Below are 27,237 nucleotides of genomic sequence, written 5' to 3' on the forward strand. Positions count from 1 at the left end.
CATAGTCTGAACCAGCCACCCATTTCCTAAGCATCTAAAGTTGTGATAAAAGAATCAAGATCTAAAACTTGTGATAGAAGACCATAGCAGTCCTTTTCAAGAAAAACAAGTCCATTGTTGTAAAAGCTGACAGCTCCCATCTTTTAGGCTTCAACTCTGGAACTATAGTGAAAATTTGCTACGATCAACAATTTGCTATGACTAAGCTGCAGCACACAGTAGGTTATTGAACCCTACATTATTTAAATTAGATTTCAGAAAGAGAAAATCCAAGTTTCTTTAGTATTGTCTCTCTTACCGAAATAAACTATCTGCAAATTCCTTTGAAGTGCATATTCTGCAACGTCCAGGTAACTTAAGCAACAGAAGGGGATATCCATAAAAGAAATAGCAAATTGTTAAAATTCTTCTCTATAATAGGGGCAGTCTTCTGCAATTTTCTTAAAAAAGCTTTTGTAATGGCTGCTTCTATTTAACTACAACCTACTGCAAAGTTCCACTTCCACACTAGAGATTGAACACCAAGGATTCAACAGTCCCGCTATGCAACTACAGTCACACCGCTAGATCAGCTACCCGTTAATTCAATTGAAAGCTTCCCTTCCACGTCACTTTCATAATATAAACTCATGCTTGACAAAATAAACAAATGAACAAATGAAATTTATTTTGGAGGAGGTTTTATACAATACACAGTTAACATATTTTTGTTACTCCTCATTTTTATTAAGAAAGCTATGCAGAAAGAAATGGTGACAATAGAACTGTTTCCCCTATCAGAACTATTATGTGAAAAGCGAGAAATTAGTAAGGCACAATCCCACTCCCTCTGCAAATTTAGCTATGAGCTTCCCTTTTTAATACCAGGTGCAATTCTGCCACATATACAGACCAATGATGATAAGTACAATGGGTAAGACATGAGCAATTCATAGTACGTAAGCACTGACAAGGGATTTGGGAATAGCAAATGTTAACAAACAAAACTGTTAAGACTGAATATTTTTTTCTTTTATATAAACTTTTGCAAATGCATTAACAATTGCAGTCTGGACAGAGTTAAAATAGCTGAATGTTCTTGTTGGGGGCTACCCACCTTACCTTCTGTAATCCGATTCTTTCCCATTATGTTGGATTAGAATTCCCAACAAACAAAAAGCTGTTTGAATTTAATTCAAATGGAGTAGTCTAGAAATCCTGAGATGATTTTGATTCTAGGCGAATGGATACAATCACCACTTGACTGCATCTTACCATCCCCGTAAGCTAAAAGGTCTTATGAAATGGATCAGCTGCAGACCAATTTAGGAATTATAAGAATTTATCAGCTGCAAAACCTTTTGTCAGCTTGTGGGTATATTCTCTCAGGATTAACGTTCTTGGGTTTACATGTTCTTTTGAGCCAAGACAAAATGAAACACTGATGGTACCTTCATACCCCCTCTGAATCCTAATGACATACATTCCAGTCCCATTCATGAGATACATATGAGCAACTCTTTCCACCTAGTTCAGATCTGCAGATCAAAAGAAACAGAAGCTGAAACAGTGGAAAGATGGAGGTATTCTGTCAGGAATTAGTATCTTGAGTAGGCAGCTCCTATTAGAGCAGCTTTCCACTCCAGGCACAAGCTTCTTTTTCTAGAGCAGGATAGGAGGTCCAGCTGCTCTTAGTGATCAGTCAGCAAGCTTAGAAGACATAACTCTAAACCAGGCTTTGGCGGAGTGGTTCCTATAGGACGCAGAATCACTAACTGATCCCTGAGACCTGCAAAATTAAATAATTACACACAATCCGAAAGGGTAAACAGAATATTTGGCAGTATACATATTAAATTAAAATTGTTTTTAAAAATGGTCAAATTCTACAAAGTTTTGAAAAGCTTCTACGTTTTCCTACGAGATGCGTTTTAATATCCGTAACACTGTATGAAATCTCTTGAAAATGCCGCTAGCTTGAAATGGTTCCTAACCCATGATGTAAGCTTTCCCAGAAATATAGGTCTGAGGCTGGCTGATGTCTGTCTGTCAGATACAACATAGGACTTGTCAACATTTGCTTGATATGAATATGATGTCATTTACATTCATGATGGATTTGAATTAGTTTTGTTATAATCATAGATTAATATTTATCAAGTATGGTTAAGTAAAAAACTATTTACAAGTGGTTATTGATATTAAATTATTTTCACCATGCCTACTTCAAAGGCATATATTTCACCTGTTAAAAAGGCCCGAGTTTTTGGAAATCAATTTCTATGTGACAGCAATCTATGCCTTCCTTTTTACACTGGGAAAGGCACATCGAAGTGCAGCCATTCTAATTTTAATGGAATTGTTTGATGGAGAAAAAGGACACCGTAACAGAACAATACACCCGTGAGATTAAACACAGATCAGTTTTGTCATCATTTGTCACCGTACGAAGGATTGACAGCAGCATCCATAGATGAAATAAAACTCAATGTGGCATCATTAGGCCTTTTCAGATTAGCTTATTGAACTGAAGGTCAAACAACTCCAAGTAGATTTTTTTTAAAAAAGAAGAATGTAATCTGCTTTCCATGCTGTGGCACAATTCCTTATCTTAAAACCACAATTTCATAACTGCTTGCAGATTCCAGAGACTCTGCTGAGAAATGAACTCTAACAGAATAATCCTTACCTTGAATTGTTATCTCAATTAGCTAGCTTTAAAAATTAATATTCAGATTTCTTTCTTCTTTTTTTGTCTTTTTTTTATATTTCAGCTTTTTTAGATGAAAAGTAAATGTCCTTTAATGGACAAACACAAAAAGTACAGCAGGAATAGATTTTATGGGATAATTGACTTCAAAACTAACTTTTTGTTGTTGAAAAGGCACCTGAATTATTTTTCTAAAGAAACTATCACAATCATCCTTAACAAACTCTTGCAATAGCTACAGTATGTATTGATATGTTTTTCCCCTCAGTTCAGCCACACTAGAATCTACTGAATTCTTCTCAGTGAATTTTTTTCTAATATTATAAAACAGATTATTCTTGCATTTAAAAAAAAGTTAGAATCAAATTTTCAAGGAAAGAATGCAAATGATTTTTAACCTACATTATGATTTTGGAAGTCTTTAAAAGGAAGTGGTTGCAAATCAGGAATGTACTTCAACTCAACAGAATGCCTGAACGTGGCACATTTGAGGCAATTCAGTTATTTTTGACCGATGTGCCTCAGGACAAGTGACTCTCTGTCAAAAAGCACAATTTAGCTCAATAATATATTGTGATTCGATTACAGTGAATGGCACTACTGGAAGAGTTGAATGGCCAGATTTTAGGTGGGGGCAGTCTTTATGTTATGTGATGGAGTGTTAAATTAGACTACACCATAGATTGGGTAATTCTTACATCACCCTATCACCGTGATGGTGAACCTATGGCACATGTGCCAGAGATGGCACACAGAGCCCTCTCTGTGGGCACGCGTGCTGTTGCTAGCCGCTGTTCCAGGTTCCAGCATGTGCACACCAGCAAGCTGCTTTCTTCTGAGTACTGTTATGCACATGTGTGTGCATGCATGTGCATGCACATGACAGAACCCAGAAGAGCAGCTGGCCACTGCACACATGTGCACTAACCAGCTGCTCTCTTCCGGGTTCCAGAGCTCTGGCACGCACACGCACGCTCCAGTTTCAGCACTCAGTGCCAAAAAGATTAACCATCCCTGTCCTGTCGGATAACATGGAGCTACAGTTCTGCCAGATCTGTAGGAAAAATCACAAAATAGGCACCCAAGCAAATGCCAGAAATGCTACTTTATTGATGTGCAATATCACAACAGAAGTTTGAAAGACTGTTCAAACTTGTCCCAACTTTCTCCAACAAAATCAAGGCAAGGTATTTTGAGCTTCTTTCTCATAATTGGTTCAATCATTGGACTGTGCACAGATAGTCCTCAATTTACAAACACAATTCAGCCGAAAATTGTTAAGTGAAACATTTGTTAACTGAGTTTTACAACCTCTCTTGCCACAATTGTTAAGTGAATCACTGCAGTTGATAAATTAGTAACCCACTTATTAAGGGAATCTGGCTTTCCCATTGGCTTTGTGAGAAGGTTGCAAAAGCTGATCACATAAACTTGGGAAATATGAATCTATATTCACATATTGTCTGGGCTATCTTCCCCTTTCCATATCTGAGACATGCCAATTTTGAATTTCAGATGCTTCCTTAAGAGCCACGCTTCAACCAAATCTTGATGTAGGTAAAGTATTTGAGAATTTGTTCAAAGCATTTTAGTATATATGATTTTACTGACCTTTTAAAATATATCCACACTAATATCCAAACAAATACATCCACCTATGTTTTATAGTTTTATTATCACCATTATCTTGCTAAATAAAATATTATTGACCAGGCTAATAGAGCAAAGAATAACTTTGCAAAAATAGTATTAGGTCTACCACAGAGACAGTGGAAATACAGGAACCAGGCAGCCTGAAAATTGTAAAATATATTAAGAAAATATTCAAAGCAGATTTTATTTACAGCATTCAATTTCTTGTCTCCATAGTTTTTTCTAACAGAAAAAAAAATCAAGAGAAATACAACTTGCACATTTTCTTTCAAACCATGCATGATCGAAAATCATTGAGGTGATGAAAGTATGCCAGGTCTCAAGATATATTTTTAGAAATATATTTACAATTGTTCACCCTCCACTAACATAAAATATATTCTGATCAAGTAAAATAAGGTAGAAAATCTTCGCCTTCAATCTATCATGGGATCTCTGGCTAAAAATATTTCCAGGTTTTCTATACAATAACACCTCACAATAAACAATTATGTCCAGCATCTAGTAATAACGTAACAGTAAAATTATTAATTGAAGTACTCTGCGGATGATAAAAATGTAAGAGGGAAAGATAAAGTAGATTATTGGCAAAGCAATATTGGAAATAATTTTAACAACATGGTTTAAAAGGAACTAGTGAGGAGAATTATTATTTTGAGCTATATTCACCCCAAATGGCATCTTAATTGCTGGAATCCTAATTATATTATTTAGCTCCTAAACTGCATATTATAGGCCAGTGATGGCTAACCTTTTTGTCATGTGCCAAAAGCGTGTGCGCATCCATAATGCAATGCGTGCATGATCCCCCGTGCTCTCCCTACCCACTCGCCTGTGCCCTGTGCATGCATGTGTGACCCCTGCTCCCACGCATGCATGCGCCCCTGCACATGCCCCCCGTGCATGCATGGCAGAGACCCAAAAACCAGCTGGTTGGCAGGAGATGTGCATGCATACACAGTGGAGTTGAGCTGGGGTGACGGCTCGCATGCCTGCCAAGAGGGCTCTGCATGCCACCTGTGGCATGCATGCCATAGGTTCGCCAACATGGTTATAGGCAATCATCATACACATTATACACACTTCTCCCTTAGGAGTATAAAACTTGTAAAGTATAAGTATAATCTTTATTGTCATTGTACTTAAATACAACGAAATTGGTTTTAACCTCACTGGTGCAAAATTATAACAGAAACGAAAAAAGAAAGAAAAAGGAAAAAAACTAGCGTGTGCATGGAGTGATTGTGGTTGTATTTAAAAGTCTCACAGCCCAAGGATTGAAACTGTCTTTAAATCTGTTTGTTCGGCTGGCTATACTTCGATGCCTTCTGCCTGATGGTAGAAGTGCAAAGAGACACTGACCAGGGTGTGAATCATCTCTGAGTATCTTTCTTACTCTGCTAAAGCAGCGAGATCTGGCAATGTCATCCAGTGGTGTCAGAGGGCCACCAATGGTTTAAACTGTTCATAACAGCAAGAGAGATGAAATCACAACATTTCAGAAGCTTTACTCTAAGTTGCCATGGCATTTTCTTACCTCAGTAAGTGGAATATTTGAAGACACGTTTCTCAGCTGAGTCAGAGATGTTCCTTACTGCTTAGAAATAAAGTTGTTCTGTTCTACTTATTATAGAAAAGAATAGCAAAAACTGTATAGTGTTTAAAAGACTATAAGGTGCATAAATACCTCGCCTCTACTATAAAATACCTCAGCATATTAAGCACCCTTTTCTTTTATTGGCTCTTAAGGGTCAGGTGACTAGCTCTGGACATATCAGGCTAAATGACTACCTGCTCCCCATTTCACCATCTATTTCAGTTTGGGAAGACTCAGTTCTGAGAAATAGTATAATCAGTCCGGGTTGCCAAGAAATAATCCAAAACTGATTCTGTATCTAAAGCAGGAGCTGGAAAACTGGATTCTACCATACCGTAATACAGTGTTTCTTTGGCAAATGTAAAATATGTGGACTTCAACTCCCAGAATTCTCCAGCCAATATGCTGGTGCGGTATTCTAGCAGTTAAGATCCAGACAACTTAAAGTTGTTAAGCTTGAGTTACACTACCTTACTATAGCATAAACAGTTGTTAACATTTTTGTTTTTCACTATAATGGGATAAAAGCCGCAATAAACTTACACATGAATAAAACATGCCAAATTTTAGAGGAAAGTTATTGAGACTGAATTGTTTTCAGAAAGTGATTTTACAGGATCATGAGTTTTTATTTTGGAAGAGAAGGAAATTAAATGTTCAAAGATTACAACTATGGTAATAAAAGACATATATTTAAAGTTTTTATGGACAGAGGAATGTAATATAGCTTCATGATACTCTTTCTTGAGGTAGAAGTATGAAAGAATAACTCATTGTATTTCCACAAAATAAATGCCACCTTTAAACCAGTTGGTAGCTAACACAGCTCACAAAGTATTGCCATATGAAGAACTGGAGCAAATAATAAAATTAAGTATCTCCCAAGGTTTCTCTAATATTGAAGTGAGGATGATGGTCTAATTTAAAGTATCATTCTGATTTTAGGGCAGATCCTGAGAACGTGAAATCTGTCCTGTTGTTCTTTCTTTTTCAAGGACCGGACACACAACAATTTAGCATGTTGCTTTCTTTATATATTCCCCTGTTGTGGCCTAGCAGGATCCGGTTGAGCTACTGATGGACTCGGATAGCGAGGAACCATATGAGTCTGCCATGGACGATGTGGAGGACCCTGGGCAGGGTTCAGACTCAGAGCAGGGACCGGAGAGGCTGGTTGGCCACCAGGAGGCGCCTGAGGCATGGAGCAGTGGGGAAGATCAAAGGCAGTTTGTCCCTGATGCTAGATTGAGAAGGGCTGAGAAACAGAAGCAGCAACTCCGTAGGCAGACTCACAGAAGATGATTAAGCATAGGTGGTTGTTGATTGGCCCCTCCCGAAAGATTATAGGTGAGGCGTTGGGAGGGGACATTTGCAGGAAACAACCGTTCGAATTAGTAATTAAGAAAATCTATCTGTGTATTCTAGCCGCGTTGCTTCGTTTGAACCATCTGGGTTGCTGCAGAGCTACTCTATTGAACGTGAGTTGCCTGGGCCCTCAGCCAAAGGATTCGTTATCTCAGTAATTAAACAGTGGCAAACAGCCAAGCCTGTGTTCTGGTTTATTCACAGGCCGGAGGATCAGAACATTTCCCAATAACAAACTATTGCTCTGAGAGTTAGCTCACCATCCTAGCTGTAGCAAGCTGATGTAGGTGATTAAGTAAACATTTAATACTCTGTCTTTAAAGCAGTATATATTTTTATGTGACAGCACTGAAGAAATGATGCTTGGCTACAATGTAAAGTAGTCAGTATACAGCTTGTATAACAGTGCAAATGTGCTGTCCCCTCAAAATAACGCAACTCACAGCCATTAATGTATAAACTGCTAGCAACAAAAGAGAGTACACACCTAAGTGATAATGTTCAAATGGGGTCCAAAGTGTCAGTATTTTGCGTGGCCACCATTATTTTCCAACACTGCCTTAACCCTCTTGAGCATAGAGTTCCCAAGAGCATCACAGATTGACACTGGAGTACATATCCTTATGGCATATCTCATTGTTATCACATATAATTTGGAGAATAGACATAATTGGAGTCCCATGAAATTCATTCATCTCACCCCGAGTTCCTTATAAGGTAATAAATTATAAAGAATGAATAAAATATATTGTCAATGTATCTACTTTAACAGATAGATTATAAAGAGTGAATCTGAGAAAAGTTCAAGTATGTCCTAATCCAGTGATAGTTAACCTTTTTCTAAAGGTATGCCAAAACTGTATGTGTGCGCCCGCTATCGCACATGCGTGCCCCCCACCTGCACGAGTGCCCCCCACCTTTGCATGCATGAGCAATACCCCCCCCCATTGTGCATACGCAAGCGACCACCACAGGGGGGGATTTTCACCCTCCCCAGGCTCCGGAGGCTTTCCTGAATCCTGGGGAGGGTGAAAACGGCTTCCCCCGGCCCTCCGCAAGGCTAAAAATCAGCTGGCTGGCATGTGCATGAGTGCTGGAGCTAAGGGCTGCCAAGGGCTGTTGTGCCAGCAAATATGACTCCACATACCACCTGTGGCCATAAGTTCATCATCATGGTCCTATTCCATATCCAAACGTATGTATAGTTGAGCTTTAAAAAATAAAGTATTTGTGATCTGTAATTTACAGTTAATATGAAAGCAGAAAATGTGATTCATTAGACCTTTCCATGGGTTTCTGCACTGCAATCTGTAAGTACCTCATATATGTACATATGACTCCACCATATGAAGTTATAATTCATTTGGGTGAACTCACTATTTTCATATATAAAACAAATCATCTGATGCACCAAGCAATGCAGATCGTTTGAGGAGTGCTTTGTTTGTGAATTGCCCCTCTGGATATATGGCTTGAAAGCAAGAAGAAGCCACAGCTGTTTCTAGTTTTGGTTGGATGCTTAAAGGCTCTCCCATTATAGGGTTTGCACAGTCAACCATAATAGTAAAATAAGATTATCTGAGTTTTCCCATTGTATTAGTTTTTCCTTGTATGATGAAAGATATTTTATCTATAATCAAACTTAGTAAATTTGACTTTATTCAAATTAATTCTTTCCTACATATAAGAAAAAAAGCCTTGGCATTAAATACAGCTCAGATATCACAGCAAATATTAACCTGCGTTGTAAAATTGTCTGATTTGTTATTAGTCAGGAAAGTGAAGAGTTCAGTATACGGACAGACACAAATACTTTTAACTCTTTTAAATTGAACTGTCATGAGCCATCTAGGGAGAATACGTCAGACAGCCAAGAGCGAATGAAGTTTTGAACAATACAATCAAAATTATAAGAATACTTGAAAAGTGAGGATGAACTATAAGCCACAAGCTTGTCATACCAATGATTAAATGCAGGTCTAAAATAAATAAGATTCATTAATTTTTGGAGCAAAAAGGCTTCCCCCCCCAAAAAAAAAGGCAGATTGTTATAAAGCAAAACTGGATACACTAAAAATACATTGGCATTGTTCAATATTTAGTATCACTGTTTTACATTAACATTCATTTTGCAATATATTTTGTTTTAAATATATAGTTTTTAAGTTTAAAAAAGTTTTTTTATTGTAGGCTATGTTTAGTCAAGAGCTGGTTACTTCAAATCCTTAAGGGGGACACAGTGGGTGTAAAAGAACATTGAAATCTCACCTAAGACTAAGGAGTGTAGGGAATTCACATATTGTGTGAATTCACACATAACCATATAAAACACTGCAGTTAGTAGACATTAGGTTAGAAGAAAGAGAAGTCTCAGACAACAAAGAAAGGTGGAGATAGAGGAATACTAATTTTACCTTTCCTGAAGAGAAAGCCAAACCCCATTGTTTTGGATGAAAGAAGATTAAAATGTGACGGAGGTATTGTTGCTAGAGTTTAAACCAGGGGTGAAATGCTACCAGTTTGGACCGGTTCAGCCGAACCAGTAGTAAAAAATGCCAGGTGAACCAGCAGCATTTTTTACTACTGGTTTGGTTCTGACGATCAGCAGTGCAACAATCAGCTATGCTGCAAGATTTAGAAATCACATGGCACAACTGGTTGTCGCAAGGCTGATCGTCAGAACTACTGGTTCGTCCGAATCGGCAGCATTTTTTACTACCAGTTTGGGTGAAGTGGTAGTTCCGACAATCAGCGCCTGCGATTTATATGTGTGCAAAGCACACATCTGGCGCACATGTATGCACAAACCAAACCAGTAGCAGACTTCAGAACATTTCACCCCTGGTTTAAACTGCTTGCTTCCATATGAAATTTTCAAAGGATTCCATTTAGTTACCTAGGAATCCTTTCTGGGAGGCTTCTAAGGATTCTACACAGCTGATTTCACCTTACTTTGGAAGGGCTATGAAACAAAATCCTTTAAACTGTAAGGCAAAAGGAACTGAAGTATGGCTGAAAGATTTTGTCTCTGATAGAGAGGATGTTGGGTCAACCTGGAATGAAATGGACTTCCAAGAAGACAAATGAGCAACAGAGCAAATAATGGCTGCATTGTATGATAAAGAGAAATCTACTGAAAGCCTGCTGACCTGGCTGGCTTTGGTCAGTGATGGAATGGGAAACAATTTGTAAAACAGAGTTCATTCTAAGAAAAAGAGGAAGAAATTGCCAAACTCACTGGCCCTACAATTTCTTGATGCAGATAGAATAATCTTGCATTTGTGCAATGGTTCTTGATAGGCTGTAACCACAGATGCAATATCTGTCCATTGGATGGCCACCCTGGCATGTCTGAGCTGATCAGCAGGGATGGTGTCATACAGACATATGGATGGCAAGGATGAAAAATAGATCAATGCAAAGTTGTAAAATGGGATACAAAAGGACTTTGCACCACTTTTTAAATATGTAACTATAACAGAATTGCCTCATGCAATCTTGATAGCCTGATCATGAAGACAATCTTGGAAAGCTATGAGGCCTTTTAAACTGTAAAGAGGTGGAGAGTATTACTTTGTTGAAATGTTGCCTACAGAAAGCACAATGGATGCAGAGGGCTCATTAAGCAAGTTCCCATTCTGAACACAAATCTATCAGTAAATGTTAAGAAGGGAGGCACAAAACTAAAATGCCCAATAAAATTGCATGAAATCAGTGGCTAGTGGAAGGATTTCTTTTAAGTTGTGTAGAATTGAGGGGAAGTGATGTTTTATAACTGCCTCAAAGAAGTGAAGCAGAAGTACCACACCTGTAGGTGATAGATTTGAAAGTGGATGGACCAAACAACTGAAGCCACAGCTGCCATATGTGCTAGTTGACTGCAGGGGGCTGTGCTCATCTCCATTTCAAAGCCAAAAAGGCAGCGTGTCCGAAGACATCTCTGTGGTCATGTGGCGGGCTTAACTAAACACCGAAGGCACACGGAATGCTGTTACCTTCCCACTAAAGGTGGTCCCTATTTTTCTACTTGCATTTTTACATGCTTTCAAACTGCTAGTGTCAGGCCTGAAGTTATATTCCTTTTAGGATTTTTGGTCTGCCACACTCTCTATTATTTCATTATGCTGTTTCATTAGTATAGTAATTGGGAGGGGGAATAGAAAGGAGTAAAATTGTGGAATGTGTTGTTGTCATTTCTTTCTAGAAGCTCAAGGTCATCTTTTGTACTGCTGCATCTGACCAGAACTAGATGGGTGGATGATAATTTTTCTGGGTGTGGGGATAAGATCATGAACTTTCCACTGGATGGAATCCCAGGAAGCTTTTAGATTTGGGATTTCACAGTTTATGCTAACATGTCTGTCTTATTAAATTGGAACTTTGATGCAAGTTATGTCTTGAACTCTGATTTAATTCTGGATGATATTTGGAACGCTGACATTAACCCGAATCTCCCATTAAAATAAATCACCAGTACCCCGTCACGGGGGCTGGCAAGGGGTGCTGATTCCCAACACCTGACCTGAACTGGTCAGCGTAAAATATCAGCGAACAATTAAAAGAAAAGAAAGCTAGGTTGGCAGAAGCTGGGACAAGTAACGGGAGCTCACTCCGTTATGCGGCGCTAGGGATTCGAACCAGCCAAACTGCTGACCTTTCTGATCGACAAACTCAGCATCTTAGCCATTGAGCCACCATGTCCCTAGACAGCTGCCATATAGCTCAGTCATTAAAGAATATGGGCTTAGTCTCTTCATCAACACAAAAAAGAGCCAATAAAGACTGGACAGTGTAAGAATTCATTGACAATGGAGCTATTGAAAATGGGGTTGGAAATGCCTTATAAAGTACAAAGGAACCTGAGACAGTTGGAGCTGGAATTAGAGAGGTTCTTTGTTCTTTTCTTTTCCTTTTTGCCCTGGTTGAAATCAAACAGGGAAGGCTCTCTGAAAGCTTTGAATTCTCAATGGGCAATTTCCTCAGTGCTGACAATGGAACAGACTGCAACAGAATATTCATCGTGGGAGACGGAAAATGTGGCTCATCTTCTCAAAGATGAGATTCATCAGACAGCAACTCATAAGTCAAGAACTGAATATTGACCTCTTCCCTATGATTGCTACAGACCTCCGGTATTTCATTGTTTTGGACAATAACACAGATTGGCAAGGTAAGGGGAAAACGCTATGAAGGGAATGAATAATTATGAGCCACGTCAAGACAAACAACAAAAATTGTAATAATTTTCAAAATGTTAGCAGAAAGGAGAAAGTGGATAAAAGGTTCATACCGATGCACAGACACATCTTTTGTCTGTTTATGTGTATATTTTGACTAGAGAATAGCAAAAATAAAGAATATTCCTACTGAGGGTTTTTTTGTTTTTGTTTTGGCAGCTGGCTAAAGTGCTATGGTTTTTCAAGAGCAAAGAAGTTGCATAATTGCCTATAACTGTGTTCTACTCTTTTCATGTCTTTAGCTGTTGAATGTTTTAATTGGCAATTTAAAAGTGAGGTTTTTTTATTCCAGTGCTCACCTTTCAACTATTTTGCACCTTTACATCAGATTTGCAGTTGATTTAACTGGAAAATTGCATTTATTCTCATATTATCCATGGTTACTATGTTTCTAACATATAATATTAAGCCTATTTGAAACTTAAACTAGACAAAATATCTTTCTTGCTAACAGGACAAATAGATATTTAAGCAATCAAAAATAAAATTATTAACAGCCAGGAATAGCAATTCAGATATATCCCAAAAGTCATATTATAGATTGTTCTCAATTTACAACAGTTTATTGATGGTTCAAAGTTATCATGCAATTGGAACACTGATTTATGACTTGTCCTTGGCTGTTGCATCACCCCATCCATGGTCACGTGCTTGGAATTCAGGCCTTTGACAAATGGCTCACTTTGATGACCAAATCCCGTAAGTCACATAATTACAATATGCAACCTTCCCAACCAGTTTTTGAGCACTGGAATAAAGATCTCACTCTTAAATTGCCAATCAACTGAGGAAGCCAGATTCATTTAATGGCCAGTGTTTTATTTAAGGGAATCATGTGATTCCCTTAATGTCCACAGTTAAAATGGTCATAAAAATCAGACAGTCACATAATGACTCATTTAATGATTGTATCACTTAGCAATCAAAATTGCTGTCCTCAAACTGGTCATAAAGACATCACTGTTTCAATGGTTTGGAAAACATTTTTTTTTTGCTCTTATTCACTTGTTTCTTTACTACTGAAAAGAAGTGCAACACTTGTCAAACACATAAAAAATTAATCTTTGTAGAACTGAATCTAAGAATATTTGAGGGGTTCCTTACAAAGATGAGGGCCTTCTACAAAGAAGAGGGGGTCAAACTATTTTCCCACACACCAAAAGGCAGGACAAGGAAATTAACCAAGGAGAGAAGCAACTAAGGAGAAGTTTCCTAATGGTGAGACAAACAACCAGTGGAATAGCTTGGCTTCAGAAGTTGTGGGTGCTCCATCACTGGAGGCTTTCAAGAAGATACTGGACAGACATTTGTCTGAAATGGTATAGGGTCTCCTGCTCAATCAGGGGGTTGGACTAGAAGACCTCCAAGGTCCCTTCCCATTCTGTTATTCTATAATAATCTGTAGATTATTTTTAGGAGTTGTTGTTCAGGTCATCCGGTGAAATGGATTGAGCAATGTAGTTTTCAAAAAGACATGGCTTCATTGTGGAATACTGTGGGTTTTGCTGTGTCACCCTGCATTTTAGTGGTCAATGGTTCGGGTGAATATACAATTATTCTGGTGAATATTTCTGCCTAAAGTAAATAACTATTTATTTTTCCTCTTTCAAAATAATTAGCGCTTTTAGATACAGATAGTCCTTAACTTATGACCATAATTGAGCCCAAAATTTATGATGCTAAGTGAAACATTCGTTAAGTGAGTTTTGCCCCATTTTACAATCATTCTTGCCACAGTTTTTAAGTGAATCATACCAGCTGTTAAGTTAGTAACACGGTTGTTAAGTGAACCTGCCTTCCCCATTAACTTTGCTTGCCAGAAGGTTGTAAAAGATGATCACATGACCACAGAACACTATGACCGCCATAAATATGACAGCCATCTTTTGTTTTGGGCCTTCAGGGCCTGTCATATGTGTCAGTTGCCAAGATTCTGAATTTTGATGACATGACCAGGAGGTCACAAGTGTGAAAAACAGTCATAAGTCACTTTTTTCAGTGCCATTGTAACTTTGAACAGTCACTAAATAAACTGTTTTAAGACGAGGACTACCTGTACTAAAAATACTATTATTTCTTTCACAGGTTTTATTTTGTTTTTTTTTTGGGGGGGGGGGGTTTAAAAAAAGAAGTATACATAATCTCAAGTTGCATTTTTTACATTTTTTAAAATGTACCTTAACATAAATTACTTTTTACTCGACATAGTAAAAAAAAAGGTACTAAAAATAGTAATAAAATTATTGCAAATAAATAGCCAAAGTTTAAGAAAAAAATAAGAGGCTTCTCCAATATTAATTTGCTCATGCATTTCGCTTCCTGAAGCCAAATTTTAATGGTAATTATTTTGTGGATTTTTTTTTTCCGAAAGTGAGAATAAATCTGCAAAGATTCCTCACTGATAACTTTCAGATGGCAAGTTAATGACATTTATTTTAGAGGGCATGAACTATAAAATTAAGTTCTCTCCCATTAAGCTTTCATGCTGCTACTATTATTATCTATGCACATGTCTTCATGGTTTTTTATTAATTTTATATGGCTGTTTAGTGCTTTTGTTTTTCTGGTGGACAGAAGAACATCTGCGAAGGAAACTATAAAATTTGCTAAGAGCTTTAGTTAAAGAAAAAAAATCAGATGTGTAGGAATTTCTGTAGGCATTCTTTTGAATCTATAGATTTTCCACATCCAGCTAGGGAATGTTAAATTATAACTTTTTTTTTTAATTTATGGGAAAAGATTGTTTTGGAGAAAATCTAAATGGATTCTAAGAATCAACACTGATGGCACATGATCAATCAAGCTTTAATTTATAATATATTGAGGCATGTGTACCTAACCTTTCCACCAATAAGACAGAACAAACTGTACAATAACAAGAACGTGGCCAGGAACTACCATCCACATATATTAATTTTAGAAATATGATATTCTCTATTGGTGCCATTAATATACACAAGGAACCTGAGCAAATCTAGAATCTATTTTCTTGAATTATCAATTAGGTTCCAATGATGGGGTAGGGAAGGAAGAGACTGATCTAAAACGGTATCATTGACTACTTGTAAAAATCATATTTTTAAGGCTTCACTACAGGTAGAGCTGAAAATTACAGGTCAAAACCTAAAGCTTATTCTTTATTTTCCCCTTGGAATCTACAGTATTTTCTGATACTTACAACTATGAGGCTGATATGTTCAAGCATTTAGCCACAATATCATAAATATAATTTTGGAAGATATTATCCTATCAAACACAAACAATTGCAGGCAACTCTGCTGGCCAATTTTGTTATCAACATTAAAACCCCTACAAAGGAAACTTTTCAAGCACCCAAAGTATCAGTACTAATCAGGTTGAAATAAGTACAGGAAGGAGGAATCATGTTTCAAAGCAGCCTGGGATGCTTAATTGCAGGGTCAAAGCAGTGGCTTACCTGGTATGTGTCCCAAAGCCTTATGGTACACCGCAGGGGGACTTCTCTCATCAATAAGTTATTCATCCAACGGAAAGCAAACTGAAGGTATTTCACTTCATACTGTTCTATGTGTTTATGTACTTGCTCTGAAAGACAAAAAGAACAGAAATAAACTACTGGTGATATTTATATAACCCTCACAAAACAGTGTAATATCATATATGTTCCCTACATATACTACAAATATGGGTCAGAAAATCCTCCATCCCTCTTGTTCTGATATATCATATTTTTCGAAGTATAAGACGCACCTAGTTTTTAGGGTGGGAAACAAGAAAAAAAATCTACCTCTGCCTCTACCTCCCAGCAATTTGCCTCCTTGCAGTAAACAGTCTGTTTCAGTTTCAGTTTCAGCTTCAGCACAGCCTGATTAGCACAAGCAGCTGATTGTTGGTTGGATCAGCCTCCCAATGATCAGCTGTTTCAAGCTGCAGGGATTGCCATAATCTATTGCTGCCTCCACGCATCCCATTTTCAGCTTCCGCATCCTGTTTTCAGCCTCTGCACATCCCGTTTTTGACCGCCAAACACTCCACTTTCCACCCTTTCTGGGCGGCCAGGATCAGAATGGGCAGAAAATAGGCCCCGTTGAGGCTGAAAATGGAGCATACAGAGGCCAAAAATGGGCACCAATAGGCAATGGCAATTCCTGAGCCTGAAACAGCTAATGGTTGGAAGCCGATCCACCCAACAATCAGCTGCTTATGCTAATCAGGTTGTGCTGAAACTGAAACAGGCTGTTCGCTGTTTGCTGCAAGGAGGCAAATTGCTGGGAGGCAGAGGCCAAAGGGTTGGGGTCGGCGAGTTCGCAGGGCTACATTCGGTGATAAGATGCACCCAAATTTTCATCCTCTTTTGTGTGTGGGGGGGAGTGCGTCTTATACTCCTAAAAATATGGTAAGCAGGAGCTAGGATTTTAAGACTTTGTTCCAGTAAATGTCGACTAATGCAACATTAAAGTATTACTAAAATCTAAATAATAAATGCATTTACATAATTACACATTATTTATTAAAAGTACATGCTTCCCATCTAACTATTGAACAATGTATCAGGATTATGTAGGAAATATAATTTTTTAAATAGCCGTCCAGTCTACTATTATTCAATTTTACCCCGTGTTTATTTATAAACATATGGTCAACTCAAGCAGCTAACATACTGTTTTTCCCTGAAAATAGGATCCAGTCTTATTTTGTTTTGGGCCCCAAAATAAGCACCAGGTCTTATTTTGCCAGGATGACTTACTCGCTTACCTTAAAACCACCGCAGCCAAGCCTCCCACACCCCAACACCTGCCTGACTTCTTCTGACAAATTGCTCATTGTGCCAGTGCCGCCACTTGCAGCAGGAGGCTACATGGTGTATTGCGCCATTGTGCGTGAAAGCAGCAATACTGGCATAATGAACCTCATGGCACTGTGCTGTGAGTGGCGGCACCGGCCTGATGTGCCACATGGCATCCGGCTGCAGACGTTGGGCAGCAGTGGCACAACAGGTTTCAGGGTTTGGGAGGCCTGGTTGCGGCAGTCCTAATGTAAGCGGGTGCGGGATGCGTGGGGTAGCTCCATCCCACCCTAGCTTGATTTTTATACATGCACCTTGACCTACCTCATACAACCAGATGGTGGGCAGGGCTTAACTAGGGCTTATTTTGGATAGGGCTTATTAGGCAGAATCATGAAAATTGGGCTAGGACTTGTTTTTGGGGTAGGTAGTATTTTTGGGAAAACACAGTACTTAATACTCCTGCCTCCTCTTTTCCCCATAACAATCCTATGAGGTGGGTTGGTAAGAGAGATAAAAGGAGGTCCAAAGTCAGCCAGCTGGTTTTCATGATGAAGGGAAACTAAATTTTTCTAAATTTTGTACTTTCAGACTACTACTCAGAGAAAAGTTCATCACTGAGTATCTTTGTTACACATAGCTTATTTATGGTATGAGATAGAACATTTATCTTCACTAACAAATGCCATCAGTAAAGACCAGATATTACTGATTAGTACATTTATATTACTTTTAACTAAATGTTATTGTAAGTTAATTAAAGCTTTACTCATGATTAAAACAAATAGGCAGCAACTTCCACATATTTATACCACAATTATCAGAAAATCTTGTGGATAATGAAACCTGCAGACCAAGGCAACTTAAATGTTTCAAATTTCTTTTAAAGAAAAACAAAAGAAAAAAGAAAAATATTGAATTTCCCATGGGCTTTTCTTTATTACTTTTCAACATATTGAAAAATGGACAACTAAATGCAAAGCTTTTAATTGTCATTTATTTGATAATATATGAACAGAGAAATGAAAATGCACAAGCTAAAAAGATTTATTCTTCTTTTTTCATAAGTAATTGTGAGCAGATGTTATTTCACTGATAAAGGTAATTTGGTTGGCAATAATTCTAAATTTAAATTTTCCATTTCATTAAAAGTAAGCATGCAGATGTAATAAATGACTTGGCAGATGTAATTATTGCCATCTTTCAGACTTAGAATTTTTCCAAAGATACTTATGCAGCAGTTTGCAACAATAAAATTATGCTAAATCTTCAAGAAATAATAGCACTTGTATCAAAATGAAAAAAACACAAATGATTTTATTTTAACAGTCCTTTCAGCACTTTTACATCTTATAGAAAACTACTGAAAATGTTTAAAGCAGGGTGTCGTTTTTTAAAAAAAGAATGGTTAGAAAAACACAATTTATATCATACATTTACTGTGTTTGGGTTTAAGAGGTAACATGTTTATGCAAGTGCATGATGTGTTTTACAAACAATTAAAATAAAGACCCCATAATTTACCCTTAAACAGACAACGTGAAAAAAGCATAATGGTATCTTAACTTACTAAGAACATTGTATTCACTAGATCAAATACCTTTAATATAAAGCATTTCCTGGAGTTAGAAGTTAAAACTTTGGTAGTTTTAGGCAGTCTGAATTTTGTTTGTTGTGTGTCTTGTTCAAGCCAAATACCTCTCTTGAAGCCTCCGAAAGTAAAAGTGAAATCAACTGATTGTCCAATGGTCCAGGAATAGTCAAATTGCAAATAATTAGACTTACTGCCAGAAAAGTAACTTCAAATGCTTTCAACAACATTACAAAAAATGTTTTCCCTATATATCTCCACCTAATGTATAGAAACACTTCTTTTACATAAAAAACCCCAAACAATTATGAAACGGAAGCATCTATTTTAAGTTTGATTACTTGTATTCCTGAAAGAATTCAGTTTCATGATATCATTTCCATTTAACAACCCCATAATCCCTTGCGGGGTGGAGTCTGGGCAACTGAATGAAGCTAGCAGACTGTTTTAATGGCCAGATGCTCTCCCTGTTGCCAATGAGAAGTTTTGTTCAGCAGATATATTCTCAGTGTGCCCAGAGAGAGAAATATCTCCCTCTAGCTAGGATCGAACTCAAAGCCTCCTGATTGTGAGCCGAGAGCTCCACCCCTAGGCCACTGCACCACTCCTAATTAAGTTTCATCATATATCCCATGTAAAATGACCTTCATATGTATATAAAGCTATGTATATAGCTTTATAAGGTTAGCTAATGCTCAGTTCTGAAAATGCTGCAAAAATGTTTATAGACTAAATTCAACTGGTCTTGTATTGAACAATTTGCTTGGTAGCCATGATGATCAGGAATTCCATAGGGAGCAGCACATAGTGGGAAAGTGATAAGATTTTCCCATTGCTCCTTTAGCAATCCAATTGGTTTTTATACCACCTTTATAGAAATATTCAGAACATAAATGCAGCAGTGAAAAAGTTAAGTTGGGTCATTCCCTCAAAACTATCGGGTAACACTCATGTTCTTGGTAGGATGGATTTTTTTAAAAAACAAAATTAAATAGTAGTTCCTACTAACAAAAAAAATCAGAGATTTGTACAATTGTACACAAATGATAGGGTGCAGTAATCAATCAAAATAATAAAGGATTAATAAATGAAATTACCATTTTATTTCAAACTCAAATAATGAACTTTGTATTGAATTTCTCTAGCCCAGGAAATAATTTTCAATTGATAAATTTAATTTTACTGTCTGAACCAACAGGCACTACATCACTAAGCTCCATAAATCAGAGAGGAAAATCAAGTGGTACACGCTTTGTAAAAAGGGCTTGCTGTTTTATTTCAGGAAATGAACTTGATCGTGTTCAATGAAACTGAATTTTTGGATCAGCAAGCTCTAATACACCTTAGAAAAGTAATTAAAATAGTTTGTCTTGCAACACTTGGTATACAGTTTAAAACAGCTTTGCTTACAACTATTATAATGCAACAAATCCTTTGAAACTGAAATCTTAATCCACCAAGATAAAAAAAAAACAACTCTTTCATAAAATGACAACATATGCCTGTAATTCTAAGAGCTATACATTATAAGTGGGTCTATAAAACATATGATGGGCAATAAAGATATATGCCTTGATTAATAAAGATTCCATGTAAATTTGTGTCGACAATAGTTTTTGACAGTAAGTTTATATTAACATTAAGATAATTAAATGTTACTTAATTGTTCAGGATGACCTTTCATCACAATGACAGCCCGTTTGTCTAGTACTATTCTAGTCCTTCCTTAGATCTGAAAGCTGTTTGCATGATTTTGGACCAGTGACTGTCTATCAGCAACCTACAGTGAGGTTTGTTGTTATGGGGAACATAGGAACCAGGAGTATTAGGTATGCTCACGGCCTTGAGATGACAAACATTATATTTTTTCTTTTTTTCTTTCATTTTATATATAACAACAACAACAACAACAACATAACCCAAGTCCTTGAGAAGCACTTGACAGGTGGACAAAAATGTCAAATCTAATCTAAACATTTGGATGACTGTCCAATAAACAACAATAACAAATATTTACAGACCCCTCATATCATGGACATAAACTGTTTCAACTCCTACCCTCAAAACGATGCTATAGAGCACTGCACACCAAGACAACTAGACACAAGCAGTTTTTTTCCCTGAACGCCATCACTCTGCTAAACAAATAATTCCCTCACCACTGTCACTCTATTCACTACGGCTGCATTACTATTACTATTAATCTTCTCATCCTTCCTATCACCCATCTCCTCCCACTTATGACTGTATGACTGTAACTTTGTTGCTTGTATCCTTACAATTTATATTGATTGTTTCCTAATATGATTTGATTGCTTATTTGTATCCGATGACTATCAATAAGTGTTGTACTTATGATTTGTGATGAATGTATCTTTTCTTTAATGTACACTAAGAGCATATACACCAAGACAAATTCTTTGTGTGTCCAATCACACTTGGCCAATAAAGAATTCTATTCTATCCTATTAGTATTAATAATAATAATAAATAATAGTAATAATAATCAGTTGACTTTCATGTTTAGTGAATAAAAGAGATGATAATGATGTGATAATAATAATAATAATAATAATAATAATAATAATAGTGGGTATCCTTCCATTTGGACAGGGCTCATGGGCATGCAAGGTATCAATGTGGTCCTTTCCTCTCAATAAGTTATGCAAGCCTATTTTAAAGTGTTTTTCATTAGTACAAGTACTCCTTGACTTATGACCATTTGTTTAATGATGGTTCAAAGTTACAATGGTCTTGGAAAAAGTGAACTTACAAACTTTTGAAGAAGGAAAGGAAGATGGCTCTCTGTTTGTCTGAATAGTAATCACATTTTTCTTTAAAAAAAGAGCTGACAAAATCATTTACTTGAAGATTGCTTATGTACAAGTTCCATCTGACCCTATTAAAACTAGTTATAATGCATAACTTCACATAATGATAAACATTGATAAAATGTATGTTAATATTTAAGCACAGCGGTGTCAAACCCAAGGCCTGGGGGCCGGATCCAGCCCACAGGCTCCTTAGAGCTGGCCCACGGGGCCACCCCCGATACAACAGAGGACCGGCCCATGGTGCCGCTGCCAGCAAGAGCTCGGGAGGACAGCCCTCCCGAGCTCCGTTTTGGCTGGCAGAGAGTTTCAGGAGGCCATCACAGTGGAAAATGGTGCTCGGGAGTTCATTTTCGCTGCCAGAGCACTCGGGTTGCCACAGCCCCCCCTCCATAAGTGACATTGAGCTGGCCATGACCACCCTGTCCCCCTTAGGTCAAACACCACCCTGATCAGCCCTCAATGAAATCGAATTTGATACCCCGGCTTTAGCATACCCCATTGCACAAAGAAAAAAATCACCATGGGTTACAGTATCTTGGTAGAACTAAGCATATACTGCACATTAAACCATACAAGTGATTGTCCGGCTTAGCCTATTTGAGGAATAGCATTTATTTGGCACACACCAATAATTGACAGGCAATGTCACAAATATATGCTTAGTTCTGCTTGGCATCATTTTGCTCATTAATTTAACCAACTACCAAGAGAATATGTTCAGAACCGGTAAGCATTATCTCCTGAATTTCATTTAATTAAATCCTGCTTTAGCAATGTGACAGTCAGCATTTCATGATGGGAATTGTTTTAAGAGTGAAGGCAGAAAATGTTTCAAAATGATCCTTTAAACATGTAAAAGCATTAAATCTACCCTTCCATCCCTTGTAATTTATTTCTAGTATTAAATATGTTATTTACAAAGCCGGTAATTAATTGGATTCCATTTAAAAAATATTCATAGGTTCCTTGTAACAAAGCAATACACAAACAACACATAATATCAAGGAACAGCTATATTTTTAAAAAATAATCTCAAATTCTCTAGTTATTGAGCTTAATGCACAGTGAAACAAGCTGCCTTTGGTAAGCAGAAATCAGTCTGCAGCAAAGTGATTGAAATTAAATGTTGGTTACATTATTTAATAAAATGTAAACAAAATGGTTCATCATCTAGTACAGGTGTGCAAACTCAAACCCTGGGGACAGATCCAGCCTGAGGGGTGCTTAAATCTGGCCTATGGGGACGCCCTGGAAACAGGTGCATTGGCCTGGCACATAGCAATTAGGAACTTATCTACAACCTGGTGGTGGCTATTTTAGTTGGCTGAGTGCTGCAGGAGGACGTCACAGCTGAAAATGGAACTCGTGCCCCTCCCGAGTTCCATTTTCATTGGCAGGGTGTTGCAGGAGGCCATTGCAGCCAAAAATGAAGTTCACCTCCTGAGCTCCATTTTTGCTGTTAGAATTCTAGCAAAACAAAGTTCCTTGCCCTCCGCTGCCTAGGGCTCTGGACAGCTTGCGCCACCATCCAGGGATCCTTCACGTGGCCTGAGAGGGATGGTGAGGCTCCTCTAAAGAACAAGGGTTTGGCCCTCTCCCTTACCTTCCTCCACTGGAGACAATGGATTCCCCCAGCCCTGCCTGGGCCACCACAGAGGCCACCGACACGGATGATGTCGAGCTGGCCATGCCCACCCAGCCCATGCCTACCCCCCCCCCCAAGGTCACACAAAATCATGATGTGGCCCTCAATAAAATAGAGTTTGACACTCCTGATCCAGTAGCTTTTCTTTAGGTGATACCCTGCAGTAAGTTTGCAAAAGCCACTGTGCCCCACACTGGCTGAAGATAACACATTACTTAAGAAAAGCTGCATCATGGTGGGGGCAAAATGTTGCAAGGTAACCAAGCCTTAGTTAAGCTCAGCCTTTTGCATTATATGGGTAGAAATCAATGGACCCAATTCCTATCTCCTAACCTACAACTGTATTCTCTGCTTCTTTTAGAGCAGTGGTTCTCAACTTTCCCAATGTCGCCACCGTTTAATATAGTTCCTCATGTTGTGGTGACCTCTAACCATAAAATTGGTGTCTCGGTTCCTAACACCATTAAAAATATGTGTTTTCTGATGGTCTTAGGCAATCCCTGTGAAAGGGTCGTTCGACCCCCAAAGGGGTCCCGACCCACAGGTTGTGAACCACTGTTTTAGAGGAACTTCGTTCCTGAAACAGTTATAAAAGTTCAGATAAGCTTTTCAAACCAGATACTGGCTCAAAGTTTCATCTGTTTACCACATTATAAGAAATAAAAGCCTCTCTCAATATCTGGTCAATATCATTAACACTTCATGGAGGAAGGCTTACATCTGCTTAGTTTCAAACCAGGCCCACTACAGACCCCAAAGAAAGATTTTGTAAACCTCCAGCAACAAATTCTTCTGTTCTTGCAATGTTAGCCAAGTGGATGGCACCAACAATTACATCCTCTAGTACCCTCTCTATGATTAAATTAGAGGGGAAATACTAATGATAAACAAGCTTTAAGGGGGTCAGATGCCAAATGACAAGAATTACATCCTTGCAGATGAGATTTCAACTGTTAGTAGTCTGGTTGCTTCCTTTGCCATGCTCTCTTTAAAACTCAAAAATAATTCTTTAAGCTCTTAATTTTACTATTGGTTACAGTTTAATTCAACTCCTATATATGTCTTTTCTTTGTTATATTTTCGAGTCTTCTTTCCTAATTATTTTCTTTTTTTCTTTTATTCTATATAAGGATGTCACAACCTGTGGTCACAACCATAGATTGATTGATTAGTATGGTACTGTTCAAGGTTTTATTTGAATACTCTCCAAAAGGCACAATTCAAGTTCCCCTTAGTTTTTAAGGCTTACCATCAATCCGGCTAACAAGCTCTTCCAGCATTTTCACTTTCTTCTGAATACCAGGTTGAGCAAAGGTATAATTATCCTAGGAGAAAAAACATTTTAAACATTACCTGTTGACCAAGAGGTACAAAAAAAGATGCTTCAAAAAACTTTATCTAGTTAAATGAACAATGTATTTCTAGATACCACCTTCTTTCAGTTCCTCTCATCTTTGATAAATGACCAACAACAAAATAATGAAGTTACCAAGAGAAATATTTTTAGTAATTATAATCACTTGGTTACTGTTAAGATCTGTCATTCACCAATGGAACCATCTGCCGATTTAAGCAAGATACCTTTTCTCTAATTGATGCATCACCAACAATAGAAAAATAAAAATTTAGGAATCATACCACCCAAGAGGAAATAAATATATCAAACAGATAGCAGAAGTAGGGAGAGTGTAGACTCATTGATATGTTATGTTTGCTATGCTTGTTACTTCAGCAAAAAGGATTGACATGACATCAATATTGCAAACAAGAGAAATTGTCAAGATAACTTTCTTTATAGTAAAGCCAACAATATATTGTTTAAAAAAGAAATGCATTGTAAATGCTCCATTATTCTGTAACCAAAGAAGTCAGCTTCTTTGACAAAGTATCTAAGAATTCTAGGTATGACATGCTAAAATATCTGAAAAGGATTTTCATTCCAGTTGAAACAGTAGTGGGAACCTATATATACATGCATATATACATACAGACATACATAAGGACAGACAGACAGACAGACAGACAGACAGACAGACATATATATATGTTATACTTATGCTGATAAATAAAGGGAGACTAGTATAGATCTATTTCAAGCTATTTAGCTCTCATCAGCTAGCCATACCCTTGCTGGGAATATATACTGTATATATAGGTCCTCAATGGCAGAATATTGTCTATAAAGAAAATGATTTTCAAAATTCTAGGCGGTGAGGTAATTGTATTTCTGTGCTTTCAAAAAGAACTACATGGTGCAGATTTTCCTTTCAATACTTTAAAAGAGAAGAATGCCCAAGCTATATTAAAGCTTTCAATCCACTTTTTTTCAAACCTAAAACCCATCTAAAAATCCTTATTGGATGCTACGCAAAATGCTTTATACATCAGTCTCTTGACAAATAGATATGTTTTGTGATGATTAAGAAACAACAGAAAGGAATGGTAAAAACAATGCAAAAGGGAACATTTTTACAAATAGCAGTAGTCGCAAAGAGAGAAAAGTGCATCTGTCAATAACAAAATTATTCTGACAGCACAGGATCATACAATATGGTTCACAAACTAATTTCTTATTAAAATTAAAGGGGTGGTTTTTTCCCCAGATAGAAATTGCCTTATTCTATCTATCTACATGGAAGTTTTTATTTCAGCCCATGTATATTCATGGCCGCGCTAGGGGATGCTTAAAAACTAGGCCATTCAAAGACTGCTTTCATTGATACAAGCCTATTTAATGTAAGGCATCACAATGCATTCTACATGACGCCAGCTTCTAGATGGAATGATTTAAAAATACTATTCTCATACTTGCAGCTATTCCCAAAAGAAATCGGACTGCTCAAATGGGAAGTATAAATACAAGGCTTAACTCTACTGATCTCTTCTGATATCAATTCATTGGGTTAGATATGAATTAACAGCAAACAATGACCACTGGTCTCATCTTTGATTGAAATATATTCATGGCAATTACACACAACACACTGAGAAAAGGTACAGAGCAACCTTGAGTCCTTTAATATAAATTCTCTGTATCTGTGCTGAGCTATCTTTTAATTAATCCTATTTCTGTTCGTATTGCTTCTATTAATTTATCATTTTGTAATATTCGCATTTTAACTATTATTGAGCATTGCAGTTTGATTTAGGCTTCTTATTTTAAAGAAAATACTGATAAGGCCACCTTGTTTAGAAAGATGCCATATACATTCTTATCTACTAAAAATGCCTACCAATGTGTGGCAAAATAGTTTTGTTTCAGTCATAGAAAGGAAGAATGAATTGATTTATTGGGAGGGGGGAAAGTATCTTTTTAATGTACCCCAGAAATGATAATGGCCCAGTTCATGATAAATTATTTTTACTAGGAAGAATCAGGCAGGTAGCTCTATACCAATGAATGCAACCAACTGCTACATCCTATTTATCAACTGCCTGTTTTTCAACATTTCAAATGTACTTCCAAACCCAAATGCAAATGAAATATGCCCACTGGTTAGAAAAGAGAAATCAATTCACCTGAATGCCATCAAGCAGTTTGCTCATGCACCAGAAACTGTCAGCTTCAATATTCTGCAGTACCTCAATAGAAAGACTGGAAACATCAAATTTTTCCAAATCCTCTTCTGAAATAAAGAAAAGGCAAGAATGTCAATTAGATGTGGGAGACAAACAGAAGATTTCTCTCTCTCTCTCACACACACACACACACACACACACACACAATCTTAATTAAATTTAACTATGAAGGTTAAAGTGAATGTCTTTGCTAAGGACTAAACATTCCAAGTTATGCAATTTGACTAAGGGGTGAGCTTTGGTTGATCAACAAAAATATTTGGGAATTCAGTTTATTAGATA

The 27,237-nt window shown here is 37.3% G+C and overlaps 1 protein-coding gene across 1 annotated transcript in view; it reads right to left on the reverse strand.

The window, feature by feature from the left end:
- Positions 1-27,237, reverse strand: part of TBC1D22A (TBC1 domain family member 22A) — a 130,628-nt gene that overhangs the window by 31,670 nt on the left and 71,721 nt on the right. Inside the window, exons 9-11 of the mRNA XM_087722167.1 lie at positions 26,896-27,002; positions 24,626-24,701; positions 15,978-16,105 (exon numbers count right to left, since the gene is read on the reverse strand). Of these exons, the coding sequence (XP_087578293.1) occupies positions 15,978-16,105; positions 24,626-24,701; positions 26,896-27,002 (311 nt within the window). The remainder of the gene's footprint in view (positions 1-15,977; positions 16,106-24,625; positions 24,702-26,895; positions 27,003-27,237) is intronic.

The sequence above is a fragment of the Thamnophis sirtalis genome, unplaced genomic scaffold, assembly GCF_051295495.1.
Source record: "Thamnophis sirtalis isolate CommonGarterSnake01/CBP01778 unplaced genomic scaffold, rThaSir2_p1.2 scaffold_9, whole genome shotgun sequence".
In the NCBI taxonomy this organism is placed as follows: domain Eukaryota; kingdom Metazoa; phylum Chordata; class Lepidosauria; order Squamata; family Natricidae; genus Thamnophis; species Thamnophis sirtalis.